The 17,755-nt window shown below is 39.3% G+C and overlaps 1 protein-coding gene across 1 annotated transcript in view; it reads left to right on the forward strand.

Annotated features, from left to right (window-relative positions):
- The first annotated feature begins 1,954 nt into the window (after positions 1-1,954).
- The window catches only part of LOC134623975 (obscurin-like), a 34,075-nt gene continuing 18,274 nt past the window's right edge, over positions 1,955-17,755 (forward strand). Inside the window, exon 1 of the mRNA XM_063468973.1 lies at positions 1,955-2,021. Coding sequence (XP_063325043.1) covers positions 1,955-2,021 — 67 coding nt within the window. The remainder of the gene's footprint in view (positions 2,022-17,755) is intronic.

Raw genomic sequence — 17,755 nt, forward strand, 5'->3', positions numbered from 1 at the left:
TCTAAGCACAAATGACAATCCTAAAATATCACTCTGACACTGGGTGATCCAGAACTTGTTTAAATCCACCTCTACGTCCAACAAGCTTTGTGTCATATATCTGTTGATCAAATGTATCCTGAGCTCTGACTTCTCTTTTAGAGGACAGTCTGATGTATGCTGAGGTCAAACGCCCCCAAAAAGAAAAAGCCAAGAAGAAAGCAGGTAAACAGAGTCTGCCATCACCTCCAGTGAATGTTGTTCAACATGTTTATCTGGTCTTAAAATCTTCTTTCCACTCACAGGAAAATCAAGTCCTGCAGCTTATGCAGCAGTTTATTCTGAAGTCACATTAGGAAGCTTTCCTGGTAATTATGCTTCTGTGCAGGATGAGTTATTCTTCAGGTTATTAAATGGCGAACATCCTGAAACTTGGACATTTCTGTTCTTTGTGTGTTTGTCTTACAGGTCAGTGAGGAGAGCTGCAGCAGCAAAGCCAGAAAGAAGCATTTTATGAATCCACTGTTGCTCCTCTGCTGCCCAAATATCAGACACGCTCAGTTTTTAGTTTTTATGAAAATGATATTGATGATGATATATTAACAATATAATATAGGGTTGGTACTGTCTTTTTGCATACAGCACACAAAGGTGTGATCCTATTTCAGATCCATGCTCTCTATCTTCAGCTATGTTTTATATTCATTGTTGACCTTTTGTATAAAACTTTGAATGCATCCTGTTCCAACAGCAGTGAGAAAAAAAGTTTGAAGTCTTTGGAGCTTACATTAGGAAGTGCTGGTATTTACACCAACAAATACTTGTTGCTATATACGTATCAATCTAATAAACGTAAACCTACACCATCCGCCCTATTCTGGTATTCTAAACAGTATTTAATAGAAATATTAAAGAACCTAACTAATAGGGTTGCCAACTCCCAGCTAAAAAAAAGGGAACCACCCCCCACCCTCCGCCTCATGAAGCTTAATTGACATAATACACTGTAATATAATGCACATGTAAAACAAATGCACAAAAACCAATTATTTTTCTACAATAATTAAATAGACTCAATATCTTTCATCAACAGAATTGCAGACTGAACAGATGGTACCTTAACAAAGGAAAAAGTACTATGGTTTACTAGGGTAAATATTAGACTTAATAGTTACTATATACAATAATGGATTTCTATACATTTTACATCAGATGAAAACTTTGATTGTAAGATTCAGATAATTATTCATCAAAAGCTAGACATTTGAAATGAGAATAAGAAAGAAAAGTATTTCTTTGTGCCCCCCTTTCCCTGTTAATGCCCTACCTGCCCCCCTGGCAAAACTTTGCTAGACCCGCCCCTGCACAGTTACCAGCTGTCAGCTACGTAGAAAAGGATCCTGGAGTTATTTGTCTCTCAGAAACAGTTCATAACTTCCCTTCAACTCATTCATGTCACGGCTGTGGCTCAGCTTATCCAGCTTAAGCGTGCTGCTGTTGTTTAGCGCGACATCTGCTGGTTTTCCTCTTTCTGGCACAAAGTGGGCAATAAACAAACGAGAAAGACGGGACTTGCAACAGAAAAGCCGATCACCTGATCATTGATCAGTTTCAGGATTGAAGTAGCAAGAGGAGAACCGGGGGGGGGGGATAGAAGACTCAGCTGCGCAGCGTAAAGACAGAATAACTCCAGCTTGTATCTTAATTTTAGTTGAAGTACAGAACAAATCACATTACTTTTCACCTCTATACAGAACTTTAAATTTCGACCTCATTGGCTGTAATTTGTCCAGCCCAGAGTCGATCATGACCAATTGGCCAATCCACCACCTTCCATTGTTTATACCATTACAAAAACAAACAAACAAACAAACAAAAATGGTCCACCAATGCAGAAACATTCAGGCTCACATTCACACCTACGACCACTTTAGAATCACCAGTTTACCTAACATGCAGTTCTCTGGACTGTGGGATGGAGCTGGAGTACCTGGAGAGGGGCCACGCAGGCACGTGGAAATCCCAGCCAGGACCTTCTTGCTGTGAGGGGACAGTGCTAACCAGCACACTGCTTCCCCCCTGCTGGTTTCTCTGGAATAGTAATATCAGCTTCATAGGTGAAGCATTTAAGACATTTCTAACTGTGCTGAGGTCTCAGGACAGACGGAGGACATCCCGAGTTATTATATTTTGCAGTTTTCCTTTTACTGTTTGCAGGAAATTTTATTAAAGCAATTTAACAGGAGTAAAATAAAAGCAGAATCAAAAATAATCATCACAAAATAATCAAATCACATCAGTTATATTTATGCAATACGGCAGTCCAATTCCTTCTGAAAATTATAATCCACATGGTACAGATGAGCAGAGGCAAATAATACAGATCCAATTTGTAAGTCCACAGTCTGGGCAGTGGTTAATTGCTCTTGCCAACTTGCTCTTGTGACTTCAACCAAAATCCTGTTTCAGTGGAGTTCTGTTGCCCAAGGTGCTTTTGATAAGATGAAGCAGCTCTTTGCAAGATAATGATAAAAGGATGCTACAAAACAAGCAAACAAAACAAAACAAAACAAAACAAAACATGGTGAAAATTATGACCTGGCAAAATATGTCCCCTTGAAGAAACAGAACAGCGTTGCATGTATATAGATAAAGATAACAAACAACACAAGAAACAAGCTTCTGTTTTTGCAAAGGACAGGAAATATAAACCTGTCAGCTAACTGCTGCGGTCAAAGCCACAGGAGCTGTTTGAGGTTGGTGTAAGAAGGAAGGACACAGAGAGGCCAATCAGAAAATGTGTTGTAAAAAGGGATTTTTATGTCTATATTAAACAGTGCTTCTCTTTCTTCTGCATTTCTTATTTCTGCAAAGTAAAACTATTTGATTGTTGTTGAATTACATGCGCATGCTACACAGCTAAACATGACATCAGACTGAGATAACCGTCATGTACGTTGTAGAGAGGACCAAAAACACAGAAAGAAGATTCTGGCACAAAACAAAGGAGAGACAGCTGATATATATACACAGAAGGGTGATTGGAGGAGTGAAGACAGCTCGAGAGAACGAGACAGAGCTGATGCCAATCACGACAGACGAGACAAAGGAAGTAATACTCAAGGCAACACACAAAGAACACAAACTTCCAAAATAAAGCAGGAAATGTGAAAACAGGGAAAACTCGGACACATGGAGAAACTAAACAGGAACACGTTAAAATAAGAAATCTCATTCCTGTTTACTCCCAGTCATTTGTTTTAAATCAATATATGCTATATTCCTACAAACCAAAATGTAGACATTTTTCCCCAGATGATATTCTTTCTATTTGTTTTTACCAATATCAAGTAATACAAACAGGAACTTACTAAAAGTGTCCTTTATGGCCTCACAAGGAGGATTTGGTTTAAAAAAACCATTTAAGATCAGCATCCCATTCAGCTCCTGACCTCAGCTTTGGAGACCACAGCCATTAGGGTTTGATTGGAAACTTTGTCTGTATGGAAATATTTCACACTAAGGTATCAAAGTACAAAGGTTTTAGAGTTACAAACACTTTGTGTCAAAGCCAAAGACTCCAAAACAGCAAACACTATTATACTACTACTATACTACTTGTGAGGGTGCTGGGGAGCATCTCCCTCACTAAGTGATGTATGCACTCACAGTGTCTGATAAGAAGTTTTGATTTTGTTATGCTTTTGTTTGAAGTCCATTAACCTCTCTCTCTCTCTCTCTCTCCCTTGAAGTCAACTTCCTGAAGGCCTTGGAGTGCACACATGATTATGGCCTAATGATGTTCACCTGAAAGGAGTTTTCTAATCACCCACTGATAGTGGGTTGAACCATCTGATGAGAGCTGAGGGGGTAGTGGGTTGAATTTTCAGTTTGATTTGATTTAGTTAGTTGGGGTATTGTTTAGCTGGGGGTGTTTTGTAATCAGATATTTGTGAGGTGTATCAAAATAACTGCAATGTTTCACTGTATAGGTTTTTGTAGTTGGGCTGTGTCGGGGTGGGAAGACCTTTTTACATTTTATTGGTGATGGTATGACCAGCATCTATTTAAGGAGGGGTTTGTTGAGAGGCTCAGGTGGTTATTTCTAGTTGTGTTGCTGGTGAGCATGACAAAAAACCTCTGTACCCAAAAAAAAAAAAAAAAAGGAGAATATATTCGAAGCTTTGAAAACAATTGAAGGCTCGTGTGGTTGTTTTTCCCATTTGGTCCCCTTCACACTGCCTTGCCACCGCTACACTACTATACTTCATAAACGCATGGCACAACATAGAAAAGCCACCTCGACGGGACAAGACTCGGATGTTCACCTGCATCTAAAGGACAAAGGTCACTACAGGTCCTTCTCAAAAAATTAGCATATTGTGATAAAGTTCATTATTTCCTGTAATGTACTGATAAACATTAGACTTTCATATATTTTAGATTCATTACACACAACTGAAGTAGTTCAAGCCTTTCATTGTTTTAGTATTGATGATTTTGGCATACATAACTCATGAAAACCCAAAATTCCTATCTCAAAAAATTAGCATATCATGAAAAGGTTCTCTAAACGAGCTATTAACCTAACCATCTGAATCAACGAATTAACTCTAAACACCTGCAAAAGATTCCTAAAGCTTTTAAAAACTCCCAGCCTGGTTCATTACTCAAAACCGCAATCATGGGTAAGACTGCCAACCTGACTGCTGTCCAGAAGGCCATCATTGACACCCTCAAGCAAGAGGGTAAGACACAGAAAGAAATTTCTGAACGAATAGGCTGTTCGCAGAGTGCTGTATCAAGGCACCTCAGTGGGAAGTCTGTGGGAAGGAAAAAGTGTGGCAGAAAACGCTGCACAACGAGAAGAGGTGACCGGACCCTGAGGAAGATTGTGGAGAAGGACCGATTCCAGACCTTGGGGGACCTGCGGAAGAAGTGGACTGAGTCTGGAGTAGAAACATCCAGAGCCACTGTGTACAGGCGTGTGCAGGAAATGGGCTACAGGTGCCGCATTCCCCAGGTCAAGCCACTTTTGAACGAGAAACAGCGGCAGAAGCGCCTGACCTGGGCTACAGAGAAGCAGCACTGGACTGTTGCTCAGTGGTCCAAAGTACTTTTTTTCGGATCAAAGCAACTTTTGCATGTCATTCGGAAATCAAGGTGCCAGAGTCTGGAGGAAGACTGGGGAGAGGGTAATGCCAAAATGCCTCAAGTCCAGTGTCAAGTACCCACAGTCAGTGATGGTCTGGGGTGCCATGTCAGCTGCTGGTGTTGGTCCACTGTGTTTTATCAAGGGCAGGGTCAATGCAGCTAGCTATCAGGAGATTTTGGAGCACTTCATGCTTCCATCTGCTGAAAAGCTTTATGGAGATGAAGATTTCATTTTTCAGCACGACCTGGCACCTGCTCACAGTGCCAAAACCACTGGTAAATGGTTTACTGACCATGGTATTACTGTGCTCAATTGGCCTGCCAACTCTCCTGACCTGAACTCCATAGACAATCTGTGGGATATTGTGAAGAGAAAGTTGAGAGACGCAAGACCCAACACTCTGGATGAGCTTAAGACCGCTATCAAAGCATCCTGGGCCTCCATAACACCTCAGCAGTGCCACAGGCTGATTGCCTCCATGCCACGCCGCATTGAAGCAGTCATTTCTGCAAAAGGATTCCCGACCAAGTATTGAGTGCATAACTGAACATAATTATTTGAAGGTTGACTTTTTTTGTATTAAAAACACTTTTCTTTTATTGGTTGGATGAAATATGCTAATTTTTTGAGACAGGAATTTTGGGTTTTCATGAGTTATGTATGCCAAAATCATCAATATTAAAACAATGAAAGGCTTGAACTACTTCAGTTGTGTGTAATGAATCTAAAATATATGAAAGTCTAATGTTTATCAGTACATTGCAGGAAATAATGAATTTTATCACAATATGCTAATTTTTTGAGAAGGACCTGTATTTCGAGGATGCCAATGTTCACATTTTGGATAGAGAAGACAAGGAAACTTAAAGAAGTCCAGACGCTTCTCTTTCTAAGTTCCACACACTACGATGACCTGGATGACTGAGAACCTTCACAGACAGAATACATTTATACTGTAAAAAGAAAAGAAAAGCACACTCATGAATTAAGGCCTCCTACTTCTTAATCCTTTTTTTCCCTTAATCTTTTTTGCTGACAGAGATTTTTCTTTTCCTTTTTTTATTCCCACAGACATTTATGATGTAAAAATCTCAAACAGCAGGAGGCATGCAGGGTCACTATGACCAAAACTCCAGACTCACAGTAAAACACTGAATATAGATAGATAGATAGATAGATAGATAGATCCGCACTGGAATGGTAAGCATTTAACCTGCATGTTTAAAGTCACACGACCCACATCTTTAGATCAAATATTATTCACAAGTATATTATTGAAGTTTGTGGCACTTGTTGAAATGAGCATATGTGATCAATACTATCTGAAATGCAGTGATTAGGATCAATAAGTAAACTTTGATTGTAATATGGCTAATGGTAAGTACTCCAAACAAAGGGTTAAATAAACTTGACCCAGCTAAGCTGCACCACTGCCAGAAGGTGGTGAAGCACCCATCTCTAACCCGTAAAGTAAAAAAATTCTGCCCGCCTGAGAGTGCACCTGGGACACTTTTTTGCCCGTCTCTGGTTGCCAAATCTGTGAAAAACCCTTCTTTAACAGGTATAGCAGCCCACTCCTGGCAGTGAACCAGACTAAACTGTCAGGAAGATTAATTGTTTTCTCTTTGCAGTATGTTTGATATCTGTAGTTTTCCAGAGTTTTGGCCATAAAACTGTCAAAAAGGACCAAATTACAATGACTGATGTTGGGAACAGTGCTTGGAGAGTTACGGAGTAGTGACAGAAGGTTATGTTACACAAGTGTTGGAGAGGAAAGAACAAAGTGCCAATTAAGAACTAACTGGGGAAAAGTATTGAGAAACATTACATTGATGACTGGGGGTAATGTTGACATTTGTAGAAGTGGGAAAATACTTATTAGTTTAAACTTAATGCAGATTAGGGAAAAAGCAAGGAATGGAAAAATACCCAACATCAGGAGGAGGGTCACTGACCCTATATAAAGAGGAAGGTTGAGATGTCCCGGGCTGCTGCTACTGCTGCTGCTGTTTTTCCTGTCTGTCATTTTGTGTATCTGAGCTGTTTGTGCTTAAAGGCTCTTCACCCCGGGATTTGCTTCGCTTCGCTGCTATTATTTTGCTGTAAAATGTACAATTTTGCTGTTCATATGATTCTGTGTATTAAACTCTGTTCCAAGAATTCTACTCTTTTCCAGAGGATCTTTTTGAGTGAACTGATTTTAACTGGATCTGAAAAGTTGGACCTCCACATAATTGACGTACTAAGGTTATCATATTGGCTCCAAAATTTGTGACCACACTTCATGGTTCAGAAATTGCTCAGCAGAGGATGATTTAAAAGTGTACAGTCAACGAGCGTGAAACGGACTGTTACCACAATCAGAGATGGGCAGTAATGCATTACAAGTAATTACAGTACAGTATTACAGTAGTGTCTGCTGTACACTCTGCCTGGGAAGAAAACTTCTTTTTACAGCAAAAAATTAAACTTCAAATCTGAGGGAGTACCTAGCACGCTGTCACGGGAAACCCTGGATCTCCCCACTGACATGACCGCTGCGGCACGGGGCAAACCTCCACCGGACTCCCTCCTGCTAAACAGGTGAAAATAAACTTAAGAGTGACAGGACTTAGTTTTTGATTTTATTTATTTTTTGCTGTGTTTTACTTGCATCTATTTGAAAGAGCAAGTGTAAACACAAAAAAATATTTTATTTTATATGCTGAAATATGCAGGAAATAGGGTTAACTGTTAAACAAATTTCTTCAAGTCACAGACAGTTGCATATAATTTAATTTTTGCTTGATGCAATGTGTATAAAGTTAAAACATTAAAAGTAATAAAACAATAAAAAAAGACTTTTCCATTTTATTCAATTTTATATGATGGATTATGCAGAAAACTAGAATTGGGCTGAAAGGTCTATTGCTTTATTACGTTTTCAGGTTGTGTATCATGTGGCAGACGTGTGGAGTAGTAAGAGGAGGACTCAAGTGTAAGCACTGACTTTACTGAGAGTGAGTTTTTATTTACAGTTGGTGAGAAAACAAAGAGAAGTGGAGATGAGCAGGGACAAAAATGAAGAAAAAACCTAAACCTGGACAAACTAAGCATAAACATAACACAGACCAAGCTAGACTTAAACACCTGGAAATACGAGGGGATGGAGAACAGAGGAAATCCAAAGGAAACACAGAGGAAAACACGGGATGAATCACAGGGGAAACATGCAGAGATGATGACAAGCTGATGGACCAACAAGGGCTAGAAGACAGCACACACTGTAAATACACACCAGGTAACAAGGCAGAAATGAGCAACATGAGGGAGACACGGCTGGGATTAATCTGACATAATGAGACATAGGAAGTAAAGCAGACTACACTGTCAAAGGACCAGGACTATCAAAGTAAAACAGGAAACACACAGGCTGAACTCAAGACATGTAGGCTTAACACAATGACCGGGGAGAGAGAACATAGAGACCTGAAACGTGGGACAGGAAGGCACAGAGTAAACACAACACAGAACACAGCGAAGGCACATACCAAAACCTGAAAACTAGAAATCTGGAAATACTAAAGAATTAGAGAGCTAGAAATACTGAGACAGAAACTAGGAGACTAGCAGTGATAAATCATGAACTCAAAAACTATATAATAATTCAAAAATACAAAACACTGTGTCACCGACCCAGGACCTTGACGGAAGGAAAACACATTGGAAATTCAAATTTTTCATTTTTTATTTAAACATACATTTTTTTTTAAATTAACTAAGAATAAAAACTAACACCTTGTAGCTTTGCTTGACAGTGTGTAGAACAAACCTGATGATGAAAACTCCTAAAAATCTTATAAATAAACCAAATTGATTTTCCAAAACAACAGAGTCTGAAAAAAACTGAAAACCTGAGTGGATATTACAGTAAGCACTGCAGTCTTTTCTCTGCATGTTTTACTTTATAAATTGATTTATTGTGAGCAACACAAATGTTAACAGAGGGAGAATTTTGCTGAAGCACACGGATCATTAAAGTCACAGCTTGCTGTCTTTAGTAATATTTTTATTTCCTTGGTTGTGTGGGGATTTCTCCAAAACATGTGTTCATCACAATCATTGACAGTCCGATATAACAAGTACCTTTGTTTGGAGTTTTGCAGGGCTCGTCTATGTCACTGTTTTACAGAACAGCTTGCACCTGTTTGTGCATTACATCTAAAAGTCACTGTAAACATGACAATACTGAATAATGTCTGTGTTTTTCTGAGCAGCTACAGTCCTTACATGTGTGTCAAACACTGTTGTTAGTTACTGTCTAGTTTGCCACAGTTTATTTTTAATCTACTGAAAGGCCTTATTTTTATCTTTGCCATATAGAAAAGAGGAAATGCAGCGTGTGGTTTCACACAGCAGTCTTTTGTGTGGCAGATGGTTTGCTTTAAGTCATCAGCATACAGCACACACAAGGAAGGGGCAGTCAGAAGGCAGCAACATCCTGAAGCATACTGTGCTTTATTGTTCTTTTTGACTCTGATGAATTTGACAAAATTAACATGTGAGTAACATTTGAGACTTTAGTGACTGAGACCATAAACATATTCAGAAAGTGTTTACTCTGACCTGACAGGAAAGGGTAACTTCTCAAAAAGAAATGACTGATAGAAAATATTCTATCAGCTTTTTGTTTGTATAACTGTAAGTAAACATACAGCTACAGTCTTATCTGCACCATCTCTGCACTTAAACAAACACCAATGATCTTGCTTTTTTCTCTTCATCAGCCTGCTGAACTGAAACGAGGAAGAACAATTCGGTTTATTAGAAAACCTGTGCTATATTAACTATTTACAGAAAAAACAAGGAAATCTGATTATACTTAAGACATAGATATAGAAAAGGAGGTGGAAATACAAGAAAAGATAAAAATAAAGAACAAAGCACAAGGATGATGGGTGACCACCTGCTGCAGGTGCAACAAAATACAGTCCAAAAACTGAGTCCTGCTCTACATGTGGGTCTACTTTCTGAACTGACTCTGAACAGAATCACATAATCTTGGTTGGTAACATGTAGTGTTCAACACAAACATCATTATTGTATCATTTTATTGTGTTTACATGTTCAGATGCTAAGATCAGATCAGTGTGCATCTGTACGTACATGTCATCCATCCATTCGCTTCCACTTATCTTTTTCAGAGTCGCGGGGGGTGCTGGAGCCTATCCCAGCTGTCATAGGGCGAGAGGCAGGGTACACCCTGGACAGGTCGCCAGTCTGTCGCAGGGTTAACACACAGGGACAGACAACCATTTGCACTCACATTCACACCTACGGGCAATTTAGTTTTTTCAATTAACCTATCCCCACAAAGTGCATGTCTTTGGACTGTGGGAGGAAGCCGGAGTACCCGGAGAGAACCCACACAAACACGGGGAGAACATGCAACAACTCCACACAGAAAGACCCTGGCCTGATGGTGGAATTGAACTCAGGACCTTCTTGCTGTGAGGCAACAGTGCTAACCACCGTGCTGCCAAAGCAAGAAAAAGAATTCAGAATAAATGAGTTTGTGCATTGTTTTAAATAGCAACAGATTATAAATTTAACTATGAATTTATTTGTTGTCTTTGTTAGTTTACTTTGTGAAACATAAAAGGTCTTTAGATTCAGTTCAGCCACACAATTAATCAGTTCCTGTGTTTGGGTCTCAACCAAACTTAAAACCAGAATTTAACTACAAGGTGAAAACATTTACAGATCAAAGGAGCCTTTTTCACTGCATGATAATGTTTGTGCTAACTGTGAAATGTTTGCATGCAGCGACTCATAAACAAAGAGAAAAAAATACAAATGAATTAAAAAGACTTTGTAGAAAATACAGGCTCCAAAGCAGAAAAGGATGCTTTCATATTTCTACTCCCAGTGACTCCCAGTCTGCCAGAAGAGCAATAATACAAATGATCCAAAGGAAACCGCAAAAATCATACAAGAGTTTTTAAAGAAGAAAATATATAAAAAATATGACCTCCTGAGTTTTGAGTGAGAGAACAGATTAGTTTGTTTTAGAGAAAGATATCAACAAAAGGAACAAACTTCTATGTCTGCAGTGGACAGGAAATGTAAACCTGTCACCTAACTGCTGCGGTCAAAGCTATAGGAGCTGTTTGAGGTTTGTGTGAAAGAGAAGGAAGCACAGAGAGACCAATCAGTGAAAGAACCTGTAAACTCCCCCCCCCCCCGTCGTATCTGTACTAAACACAACTTCTCTTTTTTCTTCATCTTCTGTGTTCAAATTAAAACTCTTTGTGTCGCAGGGCTGGATGTGACGATGGGGCACTCTTTGCTCTGCATGATGGGCTTTTTCTGTAAGTACACGTCTGACATTGCTTGAATGGCACTGACTCATTAACAGAAACCTTACTTTATATTTATTTTGATTTCTCAGTTGTATAACGTCTAATGAGCTTTTTTTTAATATTATTATTTTAGTGCTCAGCACTGGAAATCTTGACGGTAAGAAATTTTTTCTTCCAGTCCATATATGCAGCTGTTATTTCTAACCATTCTAACAGATCACAGGACTGATTCACTAGAAGAATGGTTTAGAAGTTCCTCCCATCTAACATTCAGCACCTGGTACAGCCGACTGCAGCAGCAGTGTGTGTAGCGCAGATTATCTGAGATTAGCTTGTGCTTCTATGTGCTGCCTACTTTAGTGCACTTTGTTGGATTAGCTCTTAAAGCTCTTAAAATCCTCATTAAAAGTATGATACCCACAGGGAGAATTCTGCTAGGTTAATGTGATCGAGAGTCCTCCCTGAATATTTTAATGAGTCTTATTTAGAGTTACAGTGGTCCTTTGCTATAACGTGGTTCACCTTCCGAGGCCTCGCTGTTTCCCAGATTTCTTTGTGCAATTTTCAATGTTTTTTTTTTCTTTTTTACAGCGCATTGTGTTCTGCGTCCTGATTGGCTGTAGAACATTGTCAATCAACCTCGTGCGGCGTCTGCTGTACAGTACAGAATGCGTTCAGCTTGTCAAATTTACATAAATCTTCAATCGCTAGCAGTGACTCTGAAGTGCTGTACTCTATGTTGGTAAATTTTCGAGACTTGTGGCTCTTCCATGGCCACAGGTGTATAAAATCAAGCACCTATGCATGCAGGCTGCTTCTACAAACAGAGAACAAACAGTGAAAGAATGAGTCGCTCTCAGGAGCTCAGAGAATTCCAGCGTGGCACCGTGATAGGATGTTACCTGTACAACAAGTCCAACTAAATATTACACAGTCAGTTGTTAGTGGTATTATAACAAAGTGGAAGCGATTGGGAACAACAACAAGTCAGTCATGAAGTGGTAGGCTAAGTAAAATCACACAGTAGTACACCTCTGCACATATAAGTATACACTAACCTCTCTGAGTCTCTCACTACAGACCTCCAAGCTTCATGTGGCCTTCAATTAGCTTAAGAACAGTGTGTAGAGAGCTTTGTGAATGCTGCATCCAAGTCCTGCATCACCAAGTGCAATGCAAAGTGTCAGATGCAGTGGTGTCAAGCACACTGCATCTGAACTCTAGAGCAGTGGAAATGTTTTCTCTGGTGTAACGAATCACACTTCTCTATCTGGCAATCTGATAACGACTCTGGGTTTGGAAGCTTCCAGGGTAACAGCACTTGTCTGACTGCACTGTGCCACTGTGTGCACTGTGTTTTTTTTTAAATAATCAAGTTATTTGAATTACTCGATGTATCATTGAACCTTATTGTTCTATAAATTCATACACTACTAGACATTTATACTGGCGTGATGTGCTGTGTGTCTCAGTGTCCTCTGGAAATACTTCTAAGAGCTGTCAAATTTAGAAATTAATAAGGCTTCACACACATATTGGTAACAAATGAGAGAAACTACACAAAGTACCAACTTTATTTCTTTGAGACTGTCATGGTCACTGGGTTCTGTTTCTTTGACTTTTGGATTTCTGGTTTTCTTTGTAGCAGTATGTGGGTTTTATTCACTGTGACATCACTGAGGCTTTGATAGCCTCTTAGTTTCTCTTCCCTGTATCTGTTATTTTGATGGTTTCTTTCATGCCTCATGTTTTCTTTTCTTGGCTTTGTCAAACCATCTGTGTACACTCACTTCTGTCCTTGTGTTTTGCTGCTGTTTCTCTACATTTTCAGACTGATCAGTTATCAGAGCTCACTTTTATTTAACTTATTCTCTTCCTGCTTTTGAGTTCACACCTTTGCACTCCACTCATTTATACAGTGACACATATTGTGACATACGTCTACTGGAAGAATCGAAACAAAATACCTTTTTCTGTCATTTGGTGTTTTAATGACAGTAACTTAGTTTTTACTGTAGCAAAATATTTGTGTGTGTGTCTCAATCTGTGTGGAGATTTGTGTGTGTGGTAAATGTGTAGACATATATAAGCATCTATTGTGTTTACTGGCTGAAAAGTCTTCAAGTTTTGTTTGAAGCACTGAAAATACAGACAAACGATTAGTTAACATTTACCAGATTTTCAGTTAGTGACACGCCCTTTGTCACACTTCTCCTGTGGCACATCTGCAGTTGTGTGTGGAGAGTTGACTGTAAGTGAAGGGTTCAGTAACCCTGAGCTCAGGCTCACAGTCAGAACAGATCACCAGGTGGCATATTTGTGTGACTTTATGATGCATTCCAGATATCTTGGATCTTTGATTGATGCCAATGACATCACTAGCAAGTTCCAGAAAAAGCTGGAAAAAAAGGTGGTTCCTAGCAATACATGGCCATTTTGGCATCATTATCATTACAGTACAATATGTGTGTTTTGTGTGCTTAAAAACAGAGCCTGATCAGTGCTCTGCATTGCACTTATTTAGGAAGTCACAAATACACAACTGTGCAGTACAGATTCACTGCTGCCATCTTCGATTGTTAACTCAGTGTGTGTCGGGCTGCTCTGTGGAAAATCCAAGTTCTAGATTCAAACTCCAACGAGGAAATTCAAACTTCTTCAGGAACAGGACTTGTGAGCTCAGAGAAACCTCATCTGAAAAGAAATCCACTCTGTTAGCTGAGAGAATGAGATCAGTTTCTCTGATGGAAGCATTTACACCTTCAGAGGAAGGAGAAGAAACATATTTATTTACAACTGAAATGGATTCAATCACCATTCAAGAAACAGACGAATTCAGCCATCTTTATAAGAATTAAAAATGGGGTTTCTTTGAATTATGAGGAAATGCTTAACTGTTTAAATGTTCACCATTTACAACACTAAACCTTCAAAACTGAACTAAATGAGCTCGGTATGTCCTCTCACCTTCATTTATCCTCACAGACACAGAGGAGATCACCGTGCTGTTTTATATTTTTACTGTTGTTTATTTTTTAAATATGTGGAATCTGTTTTTCTTCTTACTAAAAATGTCCACTTCTGTGATAGATATTTTAATCACTCAATAAATGATTGAAATTAGCTTTAGTGTTCAATTCTACTCAGTTTTACAGATTCATTTCTGAAAAATACCCACCCATCCATCCTCCTCCACTTATCCCATTTCAGGGTTGCAGCGGGGCTAGGGCCTCATAGATTGACAGGCAGGGTACAACCTGGACAGGCTGCCAGTCTGTCGCAGGGCTAGAACAGACAGATAGAGAGACAACCACAAACACTCACAGGCAATTCAGATTCACCAATTAACCTAACCACACTAATTACATATCTCTGGACTGTGGGAGGAAGGCAGAGTGTTGGGAGAGAATCCACGCAGACAAAGAGAGAACGTGCAACTCCACACAGAGAGGCTCTGGCCACATGGTTGGGCAACCAAGGGCAACAGTGGTAACCGCCATGCTGAGCTTTCTGTAAAACTGATCTTTGAAAAATGCTTGCTTTTTTTGTTTGTTTGTTTTTTTTGTTTTGGCAGTGTAGTTTTGACTTTGGTGCCACATGAACACTTTCACCATTTATGAATTAATAATCACTTCATGAGAGCAGAGCAGCCTCCAGCTTTGAATCCATCACTGGAGGTTTAACAGCATTGTTAGCAAACAACAGCTAAATGACAGCTCATGGATTATGTGTTCTTAAATGTATAAATATGTAAATGTGAAGATGTCAATCAAATCCAGGATAGCTTAATAATAATGTTATACTCCTATAAGACTGCTAAAGTGATTTTCCTTAAATTTGAACAGTTGGTCCTAAGCCCACTGTGACCCTGCAGCCATCCTGGACGCAGATATACAGCGGTGAGACAGTCACTGTCAGATGTGAGATTCAGGGAGGTGAAGGAGCTCAGTGGACGTATGAATGGAGACGAGGCCAGTCAAACATACGTTCAGCATCCAGAGAATACACAATGAACAGAACTACTGAGTCTGATGGTGGAGGATACAGCTGCCGGGGCAGAAGGGGCTCTTCCTGGACAGAGTGGAGTGATGTCACCACATTGACTGTATTACGTACGTTGGACATATTTCTCTCATTTTAATATATATTGCACAATGTTTCATCCGAAAATACATTAAAATACTTTCAGCAATACTGTCTTTTTTTTGTATAGTTTGGTCTCAAAAGTAGTGTGAAGAGCTTTAATGTTGTTATAAACAGTGTTGGTCAAGTTACTTAAAAGTAATAAGTTACTAATTAGTAAGTTTCTAATTAGTTAGTTCAAAAACATGATACACAACCTGAATCGCCTTGAGGCGACTTTTGTTGTGATGTGGCGCTATATAAATAAAATTGAATTGAATTGAATTGAATACATAATAAAGCAATAGACCTTTCAGCCCAATTCTATTTTTTATGCATAATCCATCATATAAAATTGAATCAAATGGAAAGCCTCTTTTAAAAATAGTTTTATTAGTTATAACCTTTTAATTTTATGCACACTGGATTAAGCAAAAATTAAATTATATGCAACTGTCTTTGACTTGAAGAAATTGTTTAACATTTAAGCCTATTTTCTGCGTATTCCAGCATATAAAATAAAGTAATGTTTTGTGTTTTCCACTTCCTCTTTGACATAGATGCAAGTAAAACACAGCAAAAAATAAATAAAATCAAAGTCCTGTCGCATCTTAAAACCACCTTTTTTACCTGTTTAGCAGGAGTGGGGCCAGTGGAGCTTTGCCCGGTACTGTAGCAGTCATGTCAGTGGGGGGATCCGGGGTTTTTTCTGTGAATTTCACATACCTGTGGCAGCGTGCTCGGTGCTTGCTCAGAGTTTAAGTTTGATTTTATTGTAAGTACTTCCAAGCTTTCAATGCTACATGGTCGTACTCTCCCCCTCATTCCATATTATCCATTGTTGATCTACACACGCCTTTGCTGCCACAGATGTCTATTATAGAAGATTAACTAGAATTAATTTGTTTAAACTGGATGAAAATAATGTAATCAGCACATAAGACAACTCTGCATTCTCCCAGTTCAACTGTGATTCCTTAGAATTGTTGGTGTGAATTGTTTGCTATTACAAGAGGTTCAATTGTGATTGGAAACAGAAGTGGAAAGAGAAAATACCATTGGGCTATTTTTGTTTTTTTCATCCTCCTCAGTGTGCTGTGATGGAGGACGGAGGACAAGGAAATGACAAGCTATTATCATTTGTACGTTCCCTGGTGAACTTTGTTTCTGTCTATTGAGTGGATGTGAGCAGTGAAGGCTTCTACTTACTGGGTTTTGACTTTGACTCTGGGGTCATCCACATATCTGTGCCAGTTTCTGAGTAGAACTTCTCCTTTGTGGACCTTTGGAAATCCATATTTACAGGTTATACCATCCCCTGAATTTAATTCAGTGGTCAATTCGATTTTTTTCCCCTTTCAAGTGTTTGTAGGCAACTGATGACTTCCTTTTTGTAGTTGCTTGTGGGGTCTATCCTTCAGACTTCATAAGTATTGCTGTCACTGAGGAGTGTGATAACTTTGCTCTGATAATTAGTTTAGACCACCAGTACACCTCCCCCTGCTGGCTGAAAGTTGGTGATGTTTTGGTCTTTTGGGGGATGTGACAGCCTTCTTTTTTTGAACTGAAAGGTTGGATAGAGGAATTCTTACACTGTAGAAGAAAGCTGAAACCATCCTGATTTCCTCTGCTTCAGGTTGTGTTAGTTGATTCATCCTTGTTGATGTTTCTTTAAGGGCTGTGATGAAAACTAATATGAGCAGTTGTTGTGATGAGGAAAAATTTAGCCCTTTGGCTAGCACATCTTTTTCAGGTTCATCGAGGTCCCTATCTAAGGAGATCTTCACCCACTTATACTGGCTGTCTTTGATTGTGGTCCCTTCCTGTTCTTGTACAAGCAGTGCTAAGTTTTGGTTTGTAGCATTTAGAACTTCCAAATATAAGCACAATATAAGCAAAATTGAATTGATCTTTGAAAATCACAGTACACTAGTGGTGGACCTGCTAATTCAGTCTACACGGTGCTGGGCAGTGAGCACAGGGCTGGTGCAGTGATCATCCAGTTCCTCCTTGCACAAAGGAGTCGTGACGAAGGGTAAGGACCTTCTACAGCGATGAATGTGTGTCTTTGTGCAATTTTAATTTGTTTCCGCACATGTGTGTGTGGCTAGGCCTGGATCTAGGGATGGCTGATCCTTGGCTGTGGGACATGGTTGTG

The sequence above is a fragment of the Pelmatolapia mariae genome, linkage group LG3_W (assembly GCF_036321145.2).
Source record: "Pelmatolapia mariae isolate MD_Pm_ZW linkage group LG3_W, Pm_UMD_F_2, whole genome shotgun sequence".
Taxonomy (NCBI): Eukaryota; Metazoa; Chordata; class Actinopteri; order Cichliformes; family Cichlidae; genus Pelmatolapia; species Pelmatolapia mariae.